The 16,400-nt window shown below is 53.7% G+C and overlaps 1 protein-coding gene and 5 pseudogenes across 1 annotated transcript, besides 11 other annotated features; 5 read left to right on the top strand and 1 right to left on the bottom strand.

Annotated features, from left to right (window-relative positions):
- Positions 1–1,680: a sequence feature (heterozygous, non-Esmeraldo-like haplotype).
- Positions 348–427: a sequence feature (T-rich).
- Tc00.1047053506751.148 lies at positions 701–1,306 on the bottom strand (annotated as a pseudogene).
- Positions 815–912: a microsatellite.
- Positions 1,681–1,858: a sequence feature (areas not merged during assembly with more than two copies in the genome that could not be assigned to a particular haplotype).
- Positions 1,859–3,744: a sequence feature (areas merged during assembly that could not be assigned to a particular haplotype. This can correspond to areas where the two haplotypes were merged or to regions with more than two copies in the genome that were merged during assembly.).
- Tc00.1047053506751.132 lies at positions 2,907–3,449 on the top strand (annotated as a pseudogene).
- Positions 3,535–3,564: a sequence feature (AT_rich).
- Positions 3,745–16,400: part of a sequence feature (areas not merged during assembly with more than two copies in the genome that could not be assigned to a particular haplotype) that runs on past the window's edge.
- Positions 4,525–4,854, top strand: Tc00.1047053506751.116 (annotated as a pseudogene).
- Positions 5,092–5,964, top strand: Tc00.1047053506751.100 (mucin-associated surface protein (MASP), putative; the record flags this gene model as incomplete). Its single annotated transcript, XM_807454.1, has 1 exon — positions 5,092–5,964. The coding sequence occupies one exon, from the start codon at positions 5,092–5,094 to the stop codon at positions 5,962–5,964; it is 873 nt and encodes a 290-aa protein (XP_812547.1).
- Positions 5,332–5,372: a microsatellite.
- Positions 7,210–9,549, top strand: Tc00.1047053506751.90 (annotated as a pseudogene).
- Positions 9,623–9,737: a sequence feature (A-rich).
- Positions 10,390–10,432: a microsatellite.
- Positions 10,463–10,497: a sequence feature (AT_rich).
- On the top strand, positions 13,513–16,065 carry Tc00.1047053506751.70 (annotated as a pseudogene).

Here is a 16,400-nt window from a genome sequence, read left to right as displayed (position 1 = left end):
GGGTGTCTTGTCGAGACGTTTCAAGTTCTGCTGATCTCAGCGGAGGTCCACCATCACCGGCAGGAACTGCCTTCTCCTCCTCGTCACACCTACCGCCGGCACCGCACCACAGCACGCAGAGAGCACACACCAGCAGCACACGGCCAGTCATCATCGTCATCACTCCTGTCAGTTGCGTGTAGCCTTCAGCAAACAATAACTCCCCGTCAACGCAGAGTGAAAACAAAAGAAGAGACACATCACGCAGCATCACAAATGACAGCAGCCCAGCAGAGGACGCACAATGAAGAATATGGAATCCGTTGAAAAGAAAACGCTCAAAAACAGCCCCTCAGAAAGTAAGCAGCAAAAAAAAAAAGAATTAAAATCAAAACACGAGTAAAGAAACAAAACAAAAAATTAAGGAAAGAAAAAACACAAAAACAAACAGCTGCACCGAATTGCTTCAGTGTGCATGCACCAGCACAAAGAAAATGCGTCCACGCAAACAGTCGTGTGCGTGTTTTGCATATGAGTATGTTTGGGATGCGTTCAACGTGACGGATAAAGGGATCAACAACGCAGAGCACACAGCAGGGCAGCGGAAGCAAATGAAGCAAAACACAATCATCATAATTACTCATACTTTATACATCGGACCACAGTAGACGTGCACGAATCCCCGTGGCTGACTCCTGGCACGCACAGCCCGCACACACCTCTTCAGCCCAGAGTGGTGTACGCCAGCGCGAATACGGCGAGCAGCAGCGGGGCACACACCCACGCAGAGCTGCTGAGGCTGCCGTCGCTTTCGCAAAGACGTGACGGTGCGCGGGTGGTCGTCGTGGTTGGCGGCTTTGTAGTCGTAGTACTTGGTGCCTCTGGCGCAGCGGTCGTCGTGGTTGGTGCCGTTGTGGTTGTCGTCGTGGTCGTATTTGGTGCACACTTTTTCTCATTTTTTTTCGTTTACCGTAACGGTCTTCGTATTTTATGTCCGTTCCTTATTGGATTGCCCATCATCTTGTGCATTTTTGGGATTACTTTGTGACCCTGTCGTTTCTGTTACAGCAACAGTTGTCTCTAACGTATGCTTCGCTGCATTTCGTGCGTGTCCCGTCCCTTCCCCCTTTTCTCTTTCCTGTGGCGAAGAAGAAGATGTACTGTGCTGATCCGTTAACTGCTTTGGTTCCCCCGTCTGATTATGCTCCAAATCGAGATCTTGTTCCGTTTAAACATCTTTCTCTTGATTAACAACTGTCGCGCACACGGACGGGCAGCAGCACAGGACAAGCACCAACAGGGCGCACAGCAGACGGCACGTCGTCATCACCGTGAGTGTGGTCGTTCAGTGGTGTGGAGCTGATCTGCACAGTGAGGGACATGGAGAGCAACAGGGGAGACGAGAGGTGCGGCAGACACACACAGAGGGCACACCACATGAGGAGAGGGCAGCAGCCAGGCATGCACCGTACGCCGCACACCACGCACGACACACACTCCAATCCACGGCAGCACGCACACACACAGCCCTGCCGCAACAACAACACACAGATGGAAGAGGTAGAAGCAAACAGGAGCGGCACACAAGACTCCACCGCATGCACATACGGCGAGAGCGGTCCGTCGTGTCGGCACCCCTCACGGAGGGTACGCACACACAAGAGGAGGTGCAGCGCACACAGCAACACAAAAGCAAAGTAACAATAAAAAGGAAAGATCCCCGCACACCACGTGGATTGTTGGTCCACGGGAAGTCCAGCCAACATTCATCATGTAAACAGCTTAGATAATGTTTGGTCTTCGTTGCCTGTTGTGCCGGCTACCTGTGAGTGGCGCGAAGGCCGTCAGCAATAACGTGGTAAGCATTCAGTTGCATGCGGGCCGTCGTGCAGGCTGGAGCAGTCCCAAACAGTCACAGTCCATATTCTCAACGACGCGGCATTACCAAAGTGGATGAAGCGGAGATTCCCGTGGCCCGTCGGGGGATCAGCAGCACGTGGCATCTGTGACGAGGCGGTGGCGGAAGAGCCTGGTCCATCTCGAGTGTCCGCGTTTGTGCTTTCTGCGTGCCTTGCCTGCTGGCATGCTTGGTTCCTTCAGTGGCGACCGGCGCGCGAGGCGCCTGTTAAGAAAACGATGAAACAATCGCGGCACCCGCATGTGAGGCCCTCGCTGACCATCAGAACGCCAGACGGCGCACGTCGGGCATGTGCCGTCATACTGTGGACGGAAAAGCGCCCTCCGCCGCAGATTGGGCAGGAGGACGTCAATCCGCCGCTCGCTGGTCGACAAGGAGTTGCGGCGCTCACGTCTGGAAGAGGTTCCGGCGGAGGCGGAGGCGGGCCGGTCACCGCAGTGAAGAAAGGGACGGCACCACCGACACAGAGGGTCCCTTGTGATCCGCAGGGCGCGTGCAGGCCTGTCGAAGAGCGGGCAGGAGTCGCATCGCGCAGTGCCGCCACTCGGGCACGATGTCCGGGTCAACACCAGGAGCAGAGTCCTCGCCACACCGACGAGCGCCTGTCATGCGGTGTGCGCCTTCCTTTTCCTCCTGCACTTCCTTTTGGCTCCGTCGCCTGACTGCGGTGAGGAAGCCCACGTGCCAGGCATTGACGCAGTCCTGCGGGAGAGATCGCGCCATGATGGCATCAGCGTCCGCCGTCACGTTGCGTGGGATTCCGCAGTGCCATGGGGAAATGTGGAGTCAACAGCGCGACCTCGATCAACCAGTGAATGCGGCATCATGCAAATCTCTTCGGCGACGTCGTCGTGCGCCGCCAGCGAGCCAAGGCGGAGCGCCTCCATCGCCGAGAGGGAGTCTGTGGCGACAGGAACTCGCGTGGGCGATCGGGATGCTGCCGCCAGGCGAGTAACTGGGAACTGTCTGTGGCCATGCTCAGTGACAGGACACTCCGCTCGGCAGGAGCATGCGAGGCTGCCAGCGGCTGCGCGGTGAGGCCCCACAGGGAGCTCCGCTGTCCGGGGAGGAAAGTGGCAGCGCAGCGGATCCAGACGCACGCTGAGCGAGAGAAGACGAGCCGCCCACCGCCAACACAGTTGCCAGCGAATAACAAGACGTTGAGCACTAATAGGACACGTATGCCCGCACTGCCGTGGGCACGGACAGCGGCCCCGATTCACCCAGCAACAGTGATCTAATGCCCTTGGATGGTACAACAGCTACGCCTGGGCCCGGCACAGCCCTAGCAAATGTTGAACGAGTGGTAACGTGTCGGGTGGCGGTGATGCCGCACAGGATTATTTGCGCACAACGTCTGGGAAACCAGAGATCCCATCGGAGTACGACGCGGCATCACTTGTGAGCAACTTTTTTTGTGAGCTCGGGCATTTCAAGGATTTGTTGGCCATGGCTGAAATTCGTGAAATCGCCGTGCATGGGCGTGTGTCTCAGGTGTTGTTGCTTCTGCTACTGGGGCTCTGAGGCACTGCGGCGCTCTGCTGAGGTGTGAGGGAGGGTGGAACTGCGGCTTTTTGTGGAGCAATAACTGTGCAGCTTGCCAGCATTACCCACTGAGTTTTGTCAATAATTTAAGCTTTTTAATTTTCTTTTATTTATTTATTTTTGTTGCTTTTGCCCTATTGGAATAATCAGCATCCCTGTGTTTTCCCCCAACGCTTTTTTGCAGTACTTTGTCATGAGTGACGCTTTTCTCCTCCTTGTTTTTTGTTGGCCACACGCGGTGCCGGCCTCATTGCTGTGCGTCCCACGGACTGCACGAAAGGAGGAGCGGAGGAACAGGCCGGGTGCCGCAATGAAGTGGTGAAGGATGTTGTGTGCTGTCCCGCAAGATCTTTTTTTTAATTTCCATTTTTTCTGCGGGCAGAATGTATGCACCCGGTCGTCTTGTGCTTCTGGGTACATGAAAGAAAAGTCCTGGCTGGAGAAGTTTTTTATTCTGTGAGTTCTGCTGGACACACAATTTTTTTTTTTTCGTAAATATCTGTGGCTTGTTTCCGTTTGTTCTGTGTCCACTGTCACTGCCTTTCACAGCGTCTTATTGAGTGTCCATCTGCTGGCTGTGCTGTTGACATGCCCCCACTTCTCCTTTCCTGCTAGTGGCACCGATGGTCCGGGACGACGATTGTTTGTGCTCCCCATTGCGATGGCACTGGGGTGACTGAGCGCCGGCCTGCTGAATGCACAAGGAAGGGAGCGGATGGTGTGCGCCGTGCCTCACTGTGAGTGTGGGACGCAATGCCAATCCGTCGGGGAAGTGAGAAGTAAAGAACAGCGTCGTGGACTTGTATCCGCCCGTCTCTTTCGTTGCGGCCGTGTGTGTGCGGTGCGCAAGGCTCTTTGTTGCATTGCGACATGGATGGCGTTGCTTTTGTTTGTGCCCTTGTGCATGCACTGTGCGACGGGCTTCCCTTCCCCATGACACCGCCCTTTTGTGTGGGCGTAGAGGGAGTGGATATGTGTGAGGGAGTGAGGGTGGCCGTTGTTCCCACACATTTGCTTCTTCCACAAAAGTGGCACCTCTCGGCAGCCTTTCGCAGCACCCTGGCCGTGGATCGAGAGGTGTGAGGGTCTGCTCCAAGCACAAGAAAGACAACAAGATGCAGTGCATGACGGCGAGGCTGATCTGCGGGTGGTTGCGGCGCATGGAGCACGTGTGCCAGTACGCGTTGGGTGTTGCGCTCATGATTGTGGAGGAGAGGCGGCACGACATTGTGGCGCTGTGTGTGTTGTGTGGCCGGGGCATGCCGGCGATTATGAGGGACGTGGAGGACACGGAGCTGTTCGACTGAGGGAGGTGGTGGCGAACATTGCGGCTCAGCGGGAGGGCATCAAGGACTGCCTGTGCTGGGAGGGGCGTGTGTTGAGATGAGCGTGGCGTGCCTGTGAGGGACTGAGGAGAGGGAATAACAGTAATAGTAACTGTGGGGGTGTGAGGAACGGGGCAGGAAGCATTCCTTTTTGTTTTGTTTTTATTATTGTTAACTGCGCTCACCTAATTGTTGTTGTGGTGCGTGACTCTCATTGCTGGATGGGACGGTGCGTGGCTGTGTGAATTGTCTTTTCTTTTGCTTTTACTCTGCGTTGACGGGGCGTTAGTTTGTGCTGAAGGCTACACGCAAGTGACAGGAGTGATGGCGATGATGATGGCTGGCCGTGTGCTGCTGGTGTGTGCCCTCTGCGTGCTGTTGTGCGGTGCCGGCGGTAGATGTGACGAGGAGGAGAGGGCAGCTCTTGGGAGTGATGGTGGACCTCCGCCGGGATCAGCAGAACCTGGAACGCCTCGAAAAGAAACCCAAGAATTAAAAGATGGAGCACCAGGTGTTATAGAGACAGCATCACCCCCATCTTCGAAACCTACAGGGGAAGATAAAGACGATGATGATGAAGATGATGACGACGATGATGATGATGAAGAGACGGAGGCTGAAGGAGAAAGTATAGAAGGGCAGAGTAATAAAGGAGGAACAGCTCTACCAGACCCAGGTTCCGGGGAAAGGAATTTAAGTGACAGCGGGCAGGAAACAGGCCGGGCAAATGTACCTGCAGGGAGCATTCCACCTTCCGGCAGTCAGTTATCAAATGCCAATTCTACGCAAACAGAAGTTGAAGAAAAGAAGGACTCCGGCAAAAATCCACCTGCAGTAGAGAATCCACTCACAACAGTTAATGGAGAGAACACACTGCCTGGGGACATTGCGGGAGTAACTCCTCCACCACCTCCAGAAGACGGTGTTGATTCCCGCAAGCAGGATGGCAAAGACACCACGAGTGTAGGCGAAAAAAATATTCCACCGCCTGAGACCACAGCCACACCACAAAGCCACCGAGACGAAGGCTCAGAAGGGACTGGGGAAGATACAAAGGCAACGACAGTAACCGCCAACACAACAGATACGACGAATAAACAAAACAGTGACGGCAGCACCGCGGTCTCCCACACCACCTCCCCTCTTTTGCCTCTTCTTGTTGCGTGTGCGGCTGCGGCTGCGGTGGTGGCCGCGTGAGAGTGAGGGAGAGAGAGCCGTGCACCGCCCGCACACACACTCTTCCTTCTCTCTCTGTGTGTGTCCCCTTGCATGGACTCTCGCCCTCACCTCACCCCACGAGGCACACACATAATGTGCCCATTGTATATATGCATGCACACCCATGCAGGCCCGTTGGTGCTCTCTTTTGCACGACACGCACCGCTGCCGTCCTGCCTGGCTGCATGGGCGGAGCACCGTAACTGTTTCTGTTTTGTTTCCATTGCATTGAGTGGTCGACCTCTCTCTCTCTCCCTGTGTGTGTGTGTTTTGCTTTACGGGAGCAATGAGAGTCTGTGTGCGCCGGTCGTCCCACGCTTCGGCTTTTTTATTGTTTTTTATTGTTTTGTGGTTGAGTGCACCCATTCTGCGGCTGCGTGTGTGTGTGTGTGATGAGTAATTTGCGTGTGTGCTATCTGCCTCTCTCTGCCGTTGCTTTCTTTGGACTTTCTTGGGCCGCACAGCTGCTCTGCATGTATAGGCATTGACAATCACACAATCACAAGCACATGCCATTTTCCACACGATTTTGGCTGTGGTAGCCCTTTTGAGGAGGTATGACGGGAGCCTGTTGTTTGTCTTGTTGCCGTGCTGCGAGCGTGTTTTTCTTTTTTACTGTCGATGAGTGGCGTGGCATTGACGGTTTACGGGATGAGTGTGTATTGATTTGCGGCGAGCAGCTTTGCGTGCCAACGTGTTTCTCCAGCTGTTCATACGCCTGCGGGGGATTCTCCGGCTGTCTGGGGTGATGTGCGGTTATGGCGGTTGAGGAGCAGGTGTACTGGAGGAGACAGCAATAAAATGACTGATGGAAACGAGTCGGTGCTGCGAAGGGCGTTGTGCTCTTTTGTATCTCGCTGGTTGTTTGTTTTTCTGTGCGTCGCTCGGTGTGATGACGCGTGAATAACGACACACCCGCCGTGACTCCTGCTGCTGGTGGTGGTGGCAGTCGCTGTGTGTTCCCGGCGCACTGTTCTTCCTTCTCGTTCCGTGTGTCTGTGTGCGTGAGTTGTTGTTGTTGGGGGTGACTGCGGCGGGGATGATGGTGCCACTCACAGTGGATGGGTGGCGGTGTTCACTGTTTTATCCTCTTTTTATTAACATGTTTTATTCATTTCTTTCACTCTCTTAAGAAGAAAGCAAACAAGCGCTAATCGCTACTGTGAAATTCGAAGGCTCTGAAAGGACCAACAACACACACACCGCCCACACACACGTATTTATATGCTCTCACGTGTTGCTGCAGTGACGGCACCCCGCACACACAACCGTCGCTGCGTGACCGGATCCAGCGGAAGGAGGAGGAAAGGAGGAGAGAGTGAGCCGCGGAGGCCCAACATGTCCCGGCGTGTGTTTGCTTCCGCGGTACTGTTCCTCCTCATCGTGATGTTGTGCTGTGGCAGTGGTGGAGCTGCGCAAGGTGTTGAGCCAACGTCAGTTGAGGGATCTTCACCGGAGAAATATTTTGATTGGAGAGATAAAAAAGAAGGAGAAACAGTGAGTTCTTTGCGTGTTCCCAGTCTTGTTTAGGTGAATGGTAATGTGTTTGCCGTTGCCGAGGCGGAGTTCACGGAAGGCAGTAACAGCGGTTTTACTGGGATTGCCTCGGAGCTCTTGACGTTAACTGATCAGGAATCAAAAGAATTGGTTAAAACTGCAGTAACGACGCAAGTACTGGAGGAATGTCCTGCCGAAAATAAGAGTTGTGCCTCCCAAGCAGAAGATCAGAATGCTTCCCAAAACCGGAAAAAAGTACGTGTGAGCCGACCAACAACCGTTGTGAGTGGAAATATTATTTACATGTTTGCTGGAACCTACAGTTTTGAAGTTACTGATAGGGCAGCTGGTAGCACAGCTGCAGCAGTTAAATGGGAACTTTTGGTGGCTGTGGGAAACGTCAGTAATGATGGGAGCAGCGGTAAAAAAAAAATTTATTGGAAAGACGCTTCCGTTATCCCGTGGACTGAGTTTGAAAACCAACACAACTCCTTGAAGCGGCTGATTGGCGGCGGTGGATCGGGTGTTCAGACGAAGGACGGTACGTTTGTGTTCCCAATGGAAGGGACGAAGGATGGAAAGGCCGTTTCGCTGATCATATACTCCTCAGACAATGCGAGTGGGAAGCTGTCGAAGGAGATGTCTGCCGATGGCTGCAGTGATCCCTCCGTTGTGGAGTGGGAGGACAAACTCATGATGATGACTGCGTGTGATGGCGGCCGCCGCAGGGTGTACGAGTCCGGTGACAAGGGGGAGTCGTGGACGGAGGCCCTCGGGACACTCTCCCACGTGTGGTTCAACAAACACGAGGGAAATGTGAAGGGCATTGGAAGCGGTTTCAGCACAGCGACGATTGAGAACAGGGACGTGATGCTCGTCACTCTGCCGGTGTATTCAAAGGAGGAAGGCAATGGAAAGGGCGTACTCCATCTTTGGCTGACGGACAATACGCACATTGTTGATATTGGGTCGGTGTCCGGGAAGGACGAAGACGTGACCGCCAGCTCCCTGTTGTACAAAAGTGCTGGAAGTGGAAATAATACTAATGAGAGGTTGTTTTCACTTTACGAGAAGAAGAAGGGCGATGGGGAATCATCACTCGGCATGGTCTCTGTGCTTCTGACTGCGCAGCTGCAGCGGGTGAAGGATGTGCTGGCGACCTGGAAGAAGGTGGACGGTCGTGTCTCCAAGCTGTGCCCTTCAACTGCTCCGAAGAATCCCTCAACTGGCAGTGCCTGCAGCGATGGTAAGACCACGGCTGGGCTGGTTGGCTTTTTGTCCGGCAACTTCTCTGGTAACACATGGAGGGACGAGTACCTCGGGGTGAACGCCACAGTAAGGAAAGGAACGAATGGGGTGGCAACAGGGTATGCGGATGGAGTGACGTTCCGGGGAGCGTGGGCGGAGTGGCCCGTTGGCAAGCAAGGGGAGAATCAGCTGTACCACTTTGCGAACCACAACTTCACTCTTGTGGCGACGGTGTCCATCCACAATCTGCCGAAGGGAGATACCCCCATTCCATTGATGGGTGCGACGATGAATGACAACAAGAAGACTGTGCTCCTGGGACTGTCGCACGACAAAGAGGGGAAGTGGCAGGTGCTGTGCGGTGGCAAAACGACCAAGGAGCTCCGCAGTAATTGGGAGCCAGAGACTACACACCAGGTGGCTATTGTGCTACGGAACGGCACCCAGGGCTCCGCGTACGTTGATGGTCAGCGTGTGGGAGATGCGTCATGTGAATTGAACAACACGGATTCGAAAGGAATCTCCCACTTCTACATTGGAGGGAATGGAGGCAGCGCAGGGAGCAAGGAAGACGTGCCTGTGACCGCGACGAATGTCCTGCTGTACAACTGCCCGTTGGATGACAATGAGATCCGCGTCCTCAACGCAAACAAAATTTCTATTCCAAAGCTGACAGATCTGAAAACAGTGGCGGCAGGAGCAACGGGTGTCGGTACCGCTCGCCACTTTGGGGCAAATGGTGATGGCAGCGCTGTTTGCGGAGGCGGACTTCTGCCGCTGCTCCTTCTGTTGGGACTGTGGGGGGTTGCCGCTTCTTGAGGAGTGTGTGGTCTCGGCGTGGAACACCTCAGCACCGAATTACTTCCCCATGGGAACAAATTTCACTCATAAATCTTTTTTTTTGCGTATTTTAAATTTATTTTACTGTTTGCTTCTTTTTGGTTGATTTCACTTTTTTTTTTTTTTACTTTTTTTTCTAATCTCCCATCCCCTCTTTTTTTGCTTTTGGGGGCAATCACTGTGGACTTTTTTTTCTTCTTTTCTACTCTTCACTCTTTAATTGTTTGTTGCTGCACTCTTCCTGTGAGGGGTGCCGTGTGTTTCCGCCCAACTGCTCCACTCGCACACCCACCGACACGCTCACGACGACGGCCCTGTGCGCCTCGCCTGCTGCACGCATGAGGAGGGGCCGCGACGAACGGCGCGCTGAGGGAGCCGTGACGTGTGGGCGTGCGACGAGGGCCTGTGGGGCGGCGCACACATTTCTTCCCTCTTGTTTTGTTTGCTTTGCGGCCAGGGCTGGCAGACACCCGCAGCGCCACACACACAGCCACACCCTGCCGCCGTGTTTTTAAGGTTTTTTGCTTTTTTGCTGCGCTCACTCTCCCGATGGAGTGACGCGACTCCCGTCATGTCTGCGTGCTTCTCTCAGTCCCCACACACACGAGTGACTGTGCTCTGCGGGCCGCACTCACGCGCCGATGAGAGGGCTGAGGGGAGCAGCAACACGCAGATGACCCCGTGAAATATAAACGATGTGCGGGCACATGGAGGGTCGGACGGTTGAAAGGCATTTAAATATCTTTTAATTTTATTTGCGGGCAAAATATGCAGACAATTTCTGGAGTAAGATGGTAGTTAGGTGATTTTTTTGTGTGGTTTTTCTTTTTCTTTTTTTCATTTTTTTTTCTTTTTTTCTTTTCAAAGTGTGAGGTGTGGAAAGGTGAGGATGATTTTTATTTATTTATTTTCATTTAATTTTTTAATGAACGGCCGCTGCTTTTTCTGCAGTGCAGTATCATGAGCTTGAGCAGTCTTTTTCTTTATTTCTGCCATGCACTTCTGCTGTACATTTTTGTTTGTGCGTCCCTTCACATGCTCTGCTCCTGTTTTTACTTTTTTGCTTCGTGCGTCCGCAGGCACACACACAACCACATGCACGCACAAAATGCAGATTTCATTCGATTTGGATGCTTCTTTTGTAGCGTGTGCTGGCAGTTGCGGGTGGCTGCTGCTTCCTCCGTGGGCATGAAGGGAAGGAGGAGAGAGGGAGCGCGCACCGCGAGTCACTCTTCCTGCGGGTGTGATGCGCGCGGTGGGCTGCGACCGCTGTGGAGGGCCGCATCCTTTCGGCGTGCGCTTCTCCGCCGTTGTGTCGTGCGTTGGCGCATGTCATTTGTTATGCGCGTGCGTGTTGGGCATGTGTTTTTCCGGAGCGTTGGGCGGCTGCCATCTGTCTATGGCGGCTTGTGTGAGTGGGCACGTGCGGATGAGGGTCAGGGCGTATGGAATGAAGGAATGGCGTGAGGAAAGGGGAATTTGATTTGGAGGGTATTTGGACCGGATTCATTTGGCTGCGGTGGACACATGCACGACGGATGTGTTTCCGCATAATGGGGGAGGATGCGACAGGATTTTCCGAAGTGGCCCGTCAATGCAGTTTGGGTTTTATAGCACTGGGGCACAGTGGTCTTCCTGCAATGGCTGGTGACGGTCCCTAGTGGACCGGTGTATTTATGCTGCTGCTGCTGCTGCTCGAGGAGGCGTAGAAGTGCGATTTGAGGTGAGTGGCAGAAGGGCCGCACATCCCGCAGTGACGGTCGTCGTTGGCCCAGTGGGTGCCTCTGAGGGTTTTGTTGGTTGCAACGTCCTTATGCCCGTCTCCGGATGGCGGCATCCCTGATGCAGCCAACGAACGGGGCTGGGAGCGACGGTGAGACGCAAGCACGTGTGGATGTTTGGAGCGGCCGGCGCACCGCACGCTGAGAGGATGGCACGGTGAGGACCGGACCTAAAAAAGGGACACCGCGTGGGACGTCAATCTTCACTGCAGCGACCGCCACCGAATTCGGATGTGCTCGCACCTTCTGCGTTCCCTCTTCCTCCCCTCACTTCTGTGCCGAGGACTATGCCGCGGGATCCAGCAGCGCGATGTTTGGCCGCAGGAGCATGGCCCGAACAAATGATTTGTGGGAGGGGATGTGCACTGCGACGAAAAGAAGGAAGAAAATGTTGCGAGACGACCACCACGACAAGACCGGAGTGAAGTTGTGTTTTGTCCACTTGTGCGAGGGCGGCCTGCCACCTGGTCGGTTGGGAGGATTATTATTTTTTGCGTCGTTGCGCTCTCTTTTTATTCCGCTGCGTTTTCTTGCGGACCTGCGAAGGGAGATTTGCAAGAAATTCCTGCGAGGCGTCCGTGCCGTCGTCGGAAAAGCGGATCCCCCTTGAAAAACGCTACTTTTTAAATTTGTTTTGGGCGGGGAGTTCCTGTCGATTCAACGCGACTTTGTTTTGCGGATTTGATGCGTGTGTTTCCGTGTGGTTCGATCTGTGCTCCCGGCCCACTCGGATGTGGTGTGCGCGTCGACGTGAAGGTGCTTGCCAGCCGTTTTATTGCCTCCCCACTGTGGCTGCCGCCGCTGCCTTCCTCCCCTCCTGAGGACCTGCGGCTTCTTGACAAGATGCTTTGGAGAAGGCGTTGCCGCTCTTGTCGTCCATGGTATTTTGATTCTGGTGTCGTGGTCAGGTGACACTGAACGAGAGGGTTTGCTGCCCTCCTGTTTTATTTGTCCTCTCTGCCTGAAGGCCAGTTCTACACAAACGTGCTCCTCGGCACCTCAGTTGGTGCTGGCGGGTTGCTCACAGTTGTCACTGGCAATCGCATGCGCCAACTCTTCTCTGCTCCTTTTCAGTGTCGCATTTTTTTATTGATTGACGGACGCCATTCTGTCCGGCGTGCCACTTTGATTGGATTGTGTGGGACTGCTCGCCGACGTCATCGGAGAAAACAGGCCGACCTTTTCACGTATTTAAATGCCATCTTGCGCGCAGTTGTTTTTTTCACATGTTCTGTTGGTGTGCACTCAAACAGCGAGGTGTCCGGAGCTATGCGTGCGTGGAATTCTTCCTGCCATGTGAACCGCGGGCAACAACGAGAGGTTGCCACTTTGACTCCGCAGAGTTGCTGTGTCTCTTTGCGGTGCTGGCAGGGAAATTCCATGCAGCCTGCCACTGCTGGTGTGTCCCCAAATGTTGTCACTCCATGCGAATAATGTGCTTCAGCGAGTGAGGGTGTTGATTGGATTTGTGTGCGCTCTAATTGTGTTTGCTACTTTGTGCGGGCACGCAACACTTGAGTGGTGGGAAAATGTAGCGGGGCGATGCATGGCTGCGTCTCGCCCATTGTTCACTGTACGATGGCGCGGTGCGCATTGTGGTGCTGACTCTGCGATGTCACTGCGGTCTCCTGTGCGGCAATGGTGGTGGGTGGAGGAGAGTGTTGACCCGCGGCGTGACGGTGGGATCGTGTTTTTTTTTCTTTTTGTTCCTTCCATTTTGTGAAGGTGCACTTATTTCTTGTGTCGGTGATGGGGCAAACAGACCGACAAAGTAAATAAAACAAAATAAAATAGAAAAAGAATATAATGTGGCGGTGTTGGGGTTGGTTGCACATTGCGTTGCTGTAGGGGTGGCGGGCCTCGGCTGCTTCACCGACAGGCGTTGCAGTGCGGCTGCATGGCGCACCGACCGTCCCGCCGTGCGAGTGCCACGCCCAACGCCATTGGGACAGCGGGACGAAACAGCCGCGAGTGTCCTTTGGAGCCAGCGGCGCCTGCTGGCCGCAGTTGGGCGGTGTGAGTGGGATGCCTCACCGCACGGGTGTTGTGATGGCACCTCGCCGTGGCTCTTGTGATGATTCCGACGCTGCAGCTCAACATGTGGTGGAGAGTAAAGTGTGGCCGCAGTGGATCATGAGCAGCACCAACATGAGGCTGAGTGATTTCCTTTGGAATTATGTTGGCGGCAGGGCGGCCGTTGATGAAAGACCACAATGTGACGATGGAGGTGTTTGCTCAGGAGCCGGATGATTACGTACACGACAAGTGGCTTCTTGAAGAAATTATTAACTTAACTGCGTACCAAGCGCTGGAGGCCATTACTAAGCCTCTTCACGAAGGTGTGTTCTTTCTCGGGCAACGTGGGGATAATGAAAGAAAAGGATACGATCACTCCTCTTGCAAGGGGAAAACCAACCGGGGTACTCACGCAGGTACCGACAGAAGCGAGGCGGGAGGCAGCGGAAAGGCTAAGAGGAACGCAAGAAATGAAATTTACCATTTCCACTAATATCGAAGAGGTACTGTTCAAAGGAAGAGTCCGCGTCAATGAAATGAAGCTGAACGACTTTCTTACGAGGGAACTGGACGGCAGGGGCGTTGTGGACACCAATCGGGATGTCTTGCTGGAGGAGTTTTCAAGGACCCCACGAAGTATATCCGTGATGAAGGAGCGTTGAACGAAATGCAGGCATCAGGTCATTATTTGGGCATGAAGCGAGCTGTAAAGGGTGAAGTGACCTTCGGTGAGGATATACGCGGGCTTTGCGATAGGGGTTTCAACAACCTACCGGGGTGGTCATTGGCTGCTGCGGGGGTAAAAGCAACTGTTCATAACTCCAGTAAACATTTCTTGGATGCAGCTGCCGAGGAGGCGAGGAACCCAACGACGACGAGCGCACCGGAGAAACTGGAGGGAGTGTACGAGTCTGTGCACAATGCGAGGTGGAGCCATGCGGAGGAACTTCCGGACGGCGTGGAGCGAAAGAAAACGGTGACGGGAATGGGGGTGCATGAGGGGAGGCCAGAACAGTCATGGTCGTACAGGAAAGCTGACGACGCTATTGAAGAGAATGACGCTGTGCAGCAATCCGGTGCAGCACCTCCCGTGCTGATGGTGCTCACCTCGGAGAAGGGATGGCCGTACTCGTGGCATACGATACAGGATCTTCCTAAGGACGTTTTTGTAAACTGTGAGGTGGAGAGAGTGTGGCAGATCGTCAAGGGCGATGTAACCGCGTGGTTCAGCCCTCACGGTGGGACCGACTTTACGCCCAAGCGACGTGTGTTGATTGGGACGCCCGGGATCGGGAAGTCGATGGCTGCCGGCTCGTACCTCCTCTACCGGCTGCTGCACTGCGATGCCGAGAAAATCCAAGTGGTAGTCCACTGTTTTGGTGGAGGAGGTGCGTACGTGTCTGACAAGACCACCAGAGCGGTGACAAGATGCAGCGATGAGGACATGTGCATCTCGGAGTTGAGAAGTTTGAGGGAGCGTGGGGGGAATGTGTATATTATCCACGGTGTGGCAAAGGAGGGAACGCCGCCACCGAGACATTTTGCGCCTACTTTTGGATGGGGCATGATTGCGGTGCCATTCCCAAAGGTAACCAACTATGATGAGTGGGCGAAGCAACTACAGGCCGCGCGAATCATCGTGAATTGCCCCGACGAGACGGATGTGAAGGCGATGTGCGCATGGATAACGCGTGATGAGGCTAAAGAGAAACAGGCGGAGTGCTGGAAAGAGGTCAAAAAACACATGTATCTTTTGGGACCGATTCCACGTCACGTCTTTGATGAGGAGGCGTTTACGGAACGCTGTGGAGCGGTGAAGTTTGCATTGCAGTCGATCAACGAGGTAACTGCGAAAGAGCACTTTTCACGGGGAGGTGAGTCGCCATGGTATTCTGAGGATCCGTCCCACAAGCCTGTGGAAGTTGTTCGGGAAATATACGCAGGCGGTGTGATCATTTTCAATGCACCGATATCTGCTTGCCTCGAGGAACGGACATTGGAACGCCTCCCAAGTGTAGCGGAATAAAATAGCTTTTGAAGCTGATGTTGGCGTCGAGGGATAATATTTTGCCGATATTTTTTGGATTGTTTGCTTTGAAATCGTTCACGGAGAGTGCCTTTGCCAAGGCAATAGCGACGAAACTCACGGAGTTTGAGCCGCCAACAGGACGTCAAGCAAAGCCCTGCGTCTTGAAGTTGGCCCCTGAACTGCATCCCAAGGGAGATGAAGGTTTGCTGCCGAGTGAATATGAAAAAACGATCCGTAAAATAAAGTGCGGGGTGCTGCACACACCATGGGCCGCAAACTTTCCGCTGGTGGACGGCTTTTTTTCTCAGAGTCCAATCCAACGACGGTGGTTGCGCTGCGGATGACTACGACGGGTGGGCGCCACATCACCGCCAGCACTGTGCGGCAGCTCACTGAGTGCGTGGCGGCATATTTTAATGGTTGGGGGGAGTTATCCCGAGACATGTCGTGGGAGATTATTTATGTGCAGCAGACAGACAGCACGCCGATGAATGACTGGCAGAGATGTGATTTTGTCAATTCCAATAATGTGAGCGACGAGAGCCGTGAGATTCGGCGTTCTGGAGGGAAGAGGTGCGCCAGTACCCAGTGTCAATATCCTACAGAGACTTTAGAAGTGCCGAAGCACTCCGAAGTGTGCAATAATAATAATAATAATAGGAAAATAGATTAGTAAATTGAAAGTGAACGGGTCATTTTGATTTGTGGTAAAAAATATTGTGGGATTTATTTATTTTTGGATGCTTGTGTCTGAGCATGCGGTGCGGGTGCACCATCTCCATGCGGCAGCACCGCATACAAATGCCAAAAATGTCCAACGCTATCGAACATAACAGTGACAGAAGAAATTAGGGAGGGAGTGGGGTTGTTTGGTTTCTGGTGGAAAAACATCGGGTGATTTTTATATGGTATGTTTATTGTGTGTGCATACGAGGCGTAATTGGAGAATTGCCCCGGTATGAGGGAATCATTCTGTTTGGCGGTGTCGCGGCGTTACCGCATTG

This window comes from Trypanosoma cruzi, genomic scaffold, assembly GCF_000209065.1.
Source record: "Trypanosoma cruzi strain CL Brener 1047053516723 genomic scaffold, whole genome shotgun sequence".
Taxonomy (NCBI): domain Eukaryota; phylum Euglenozoa; class Kinetoplastea; order Trypanosomatida; family Trypanosomatidae; genus Trypanosoma; species Trypanosoma cruzi.
The sequence above is the reverse complement of the archived record's forward strand: the minus strand, read 5'-3'. Positions and strand labels throughout refer to the sequence as shown.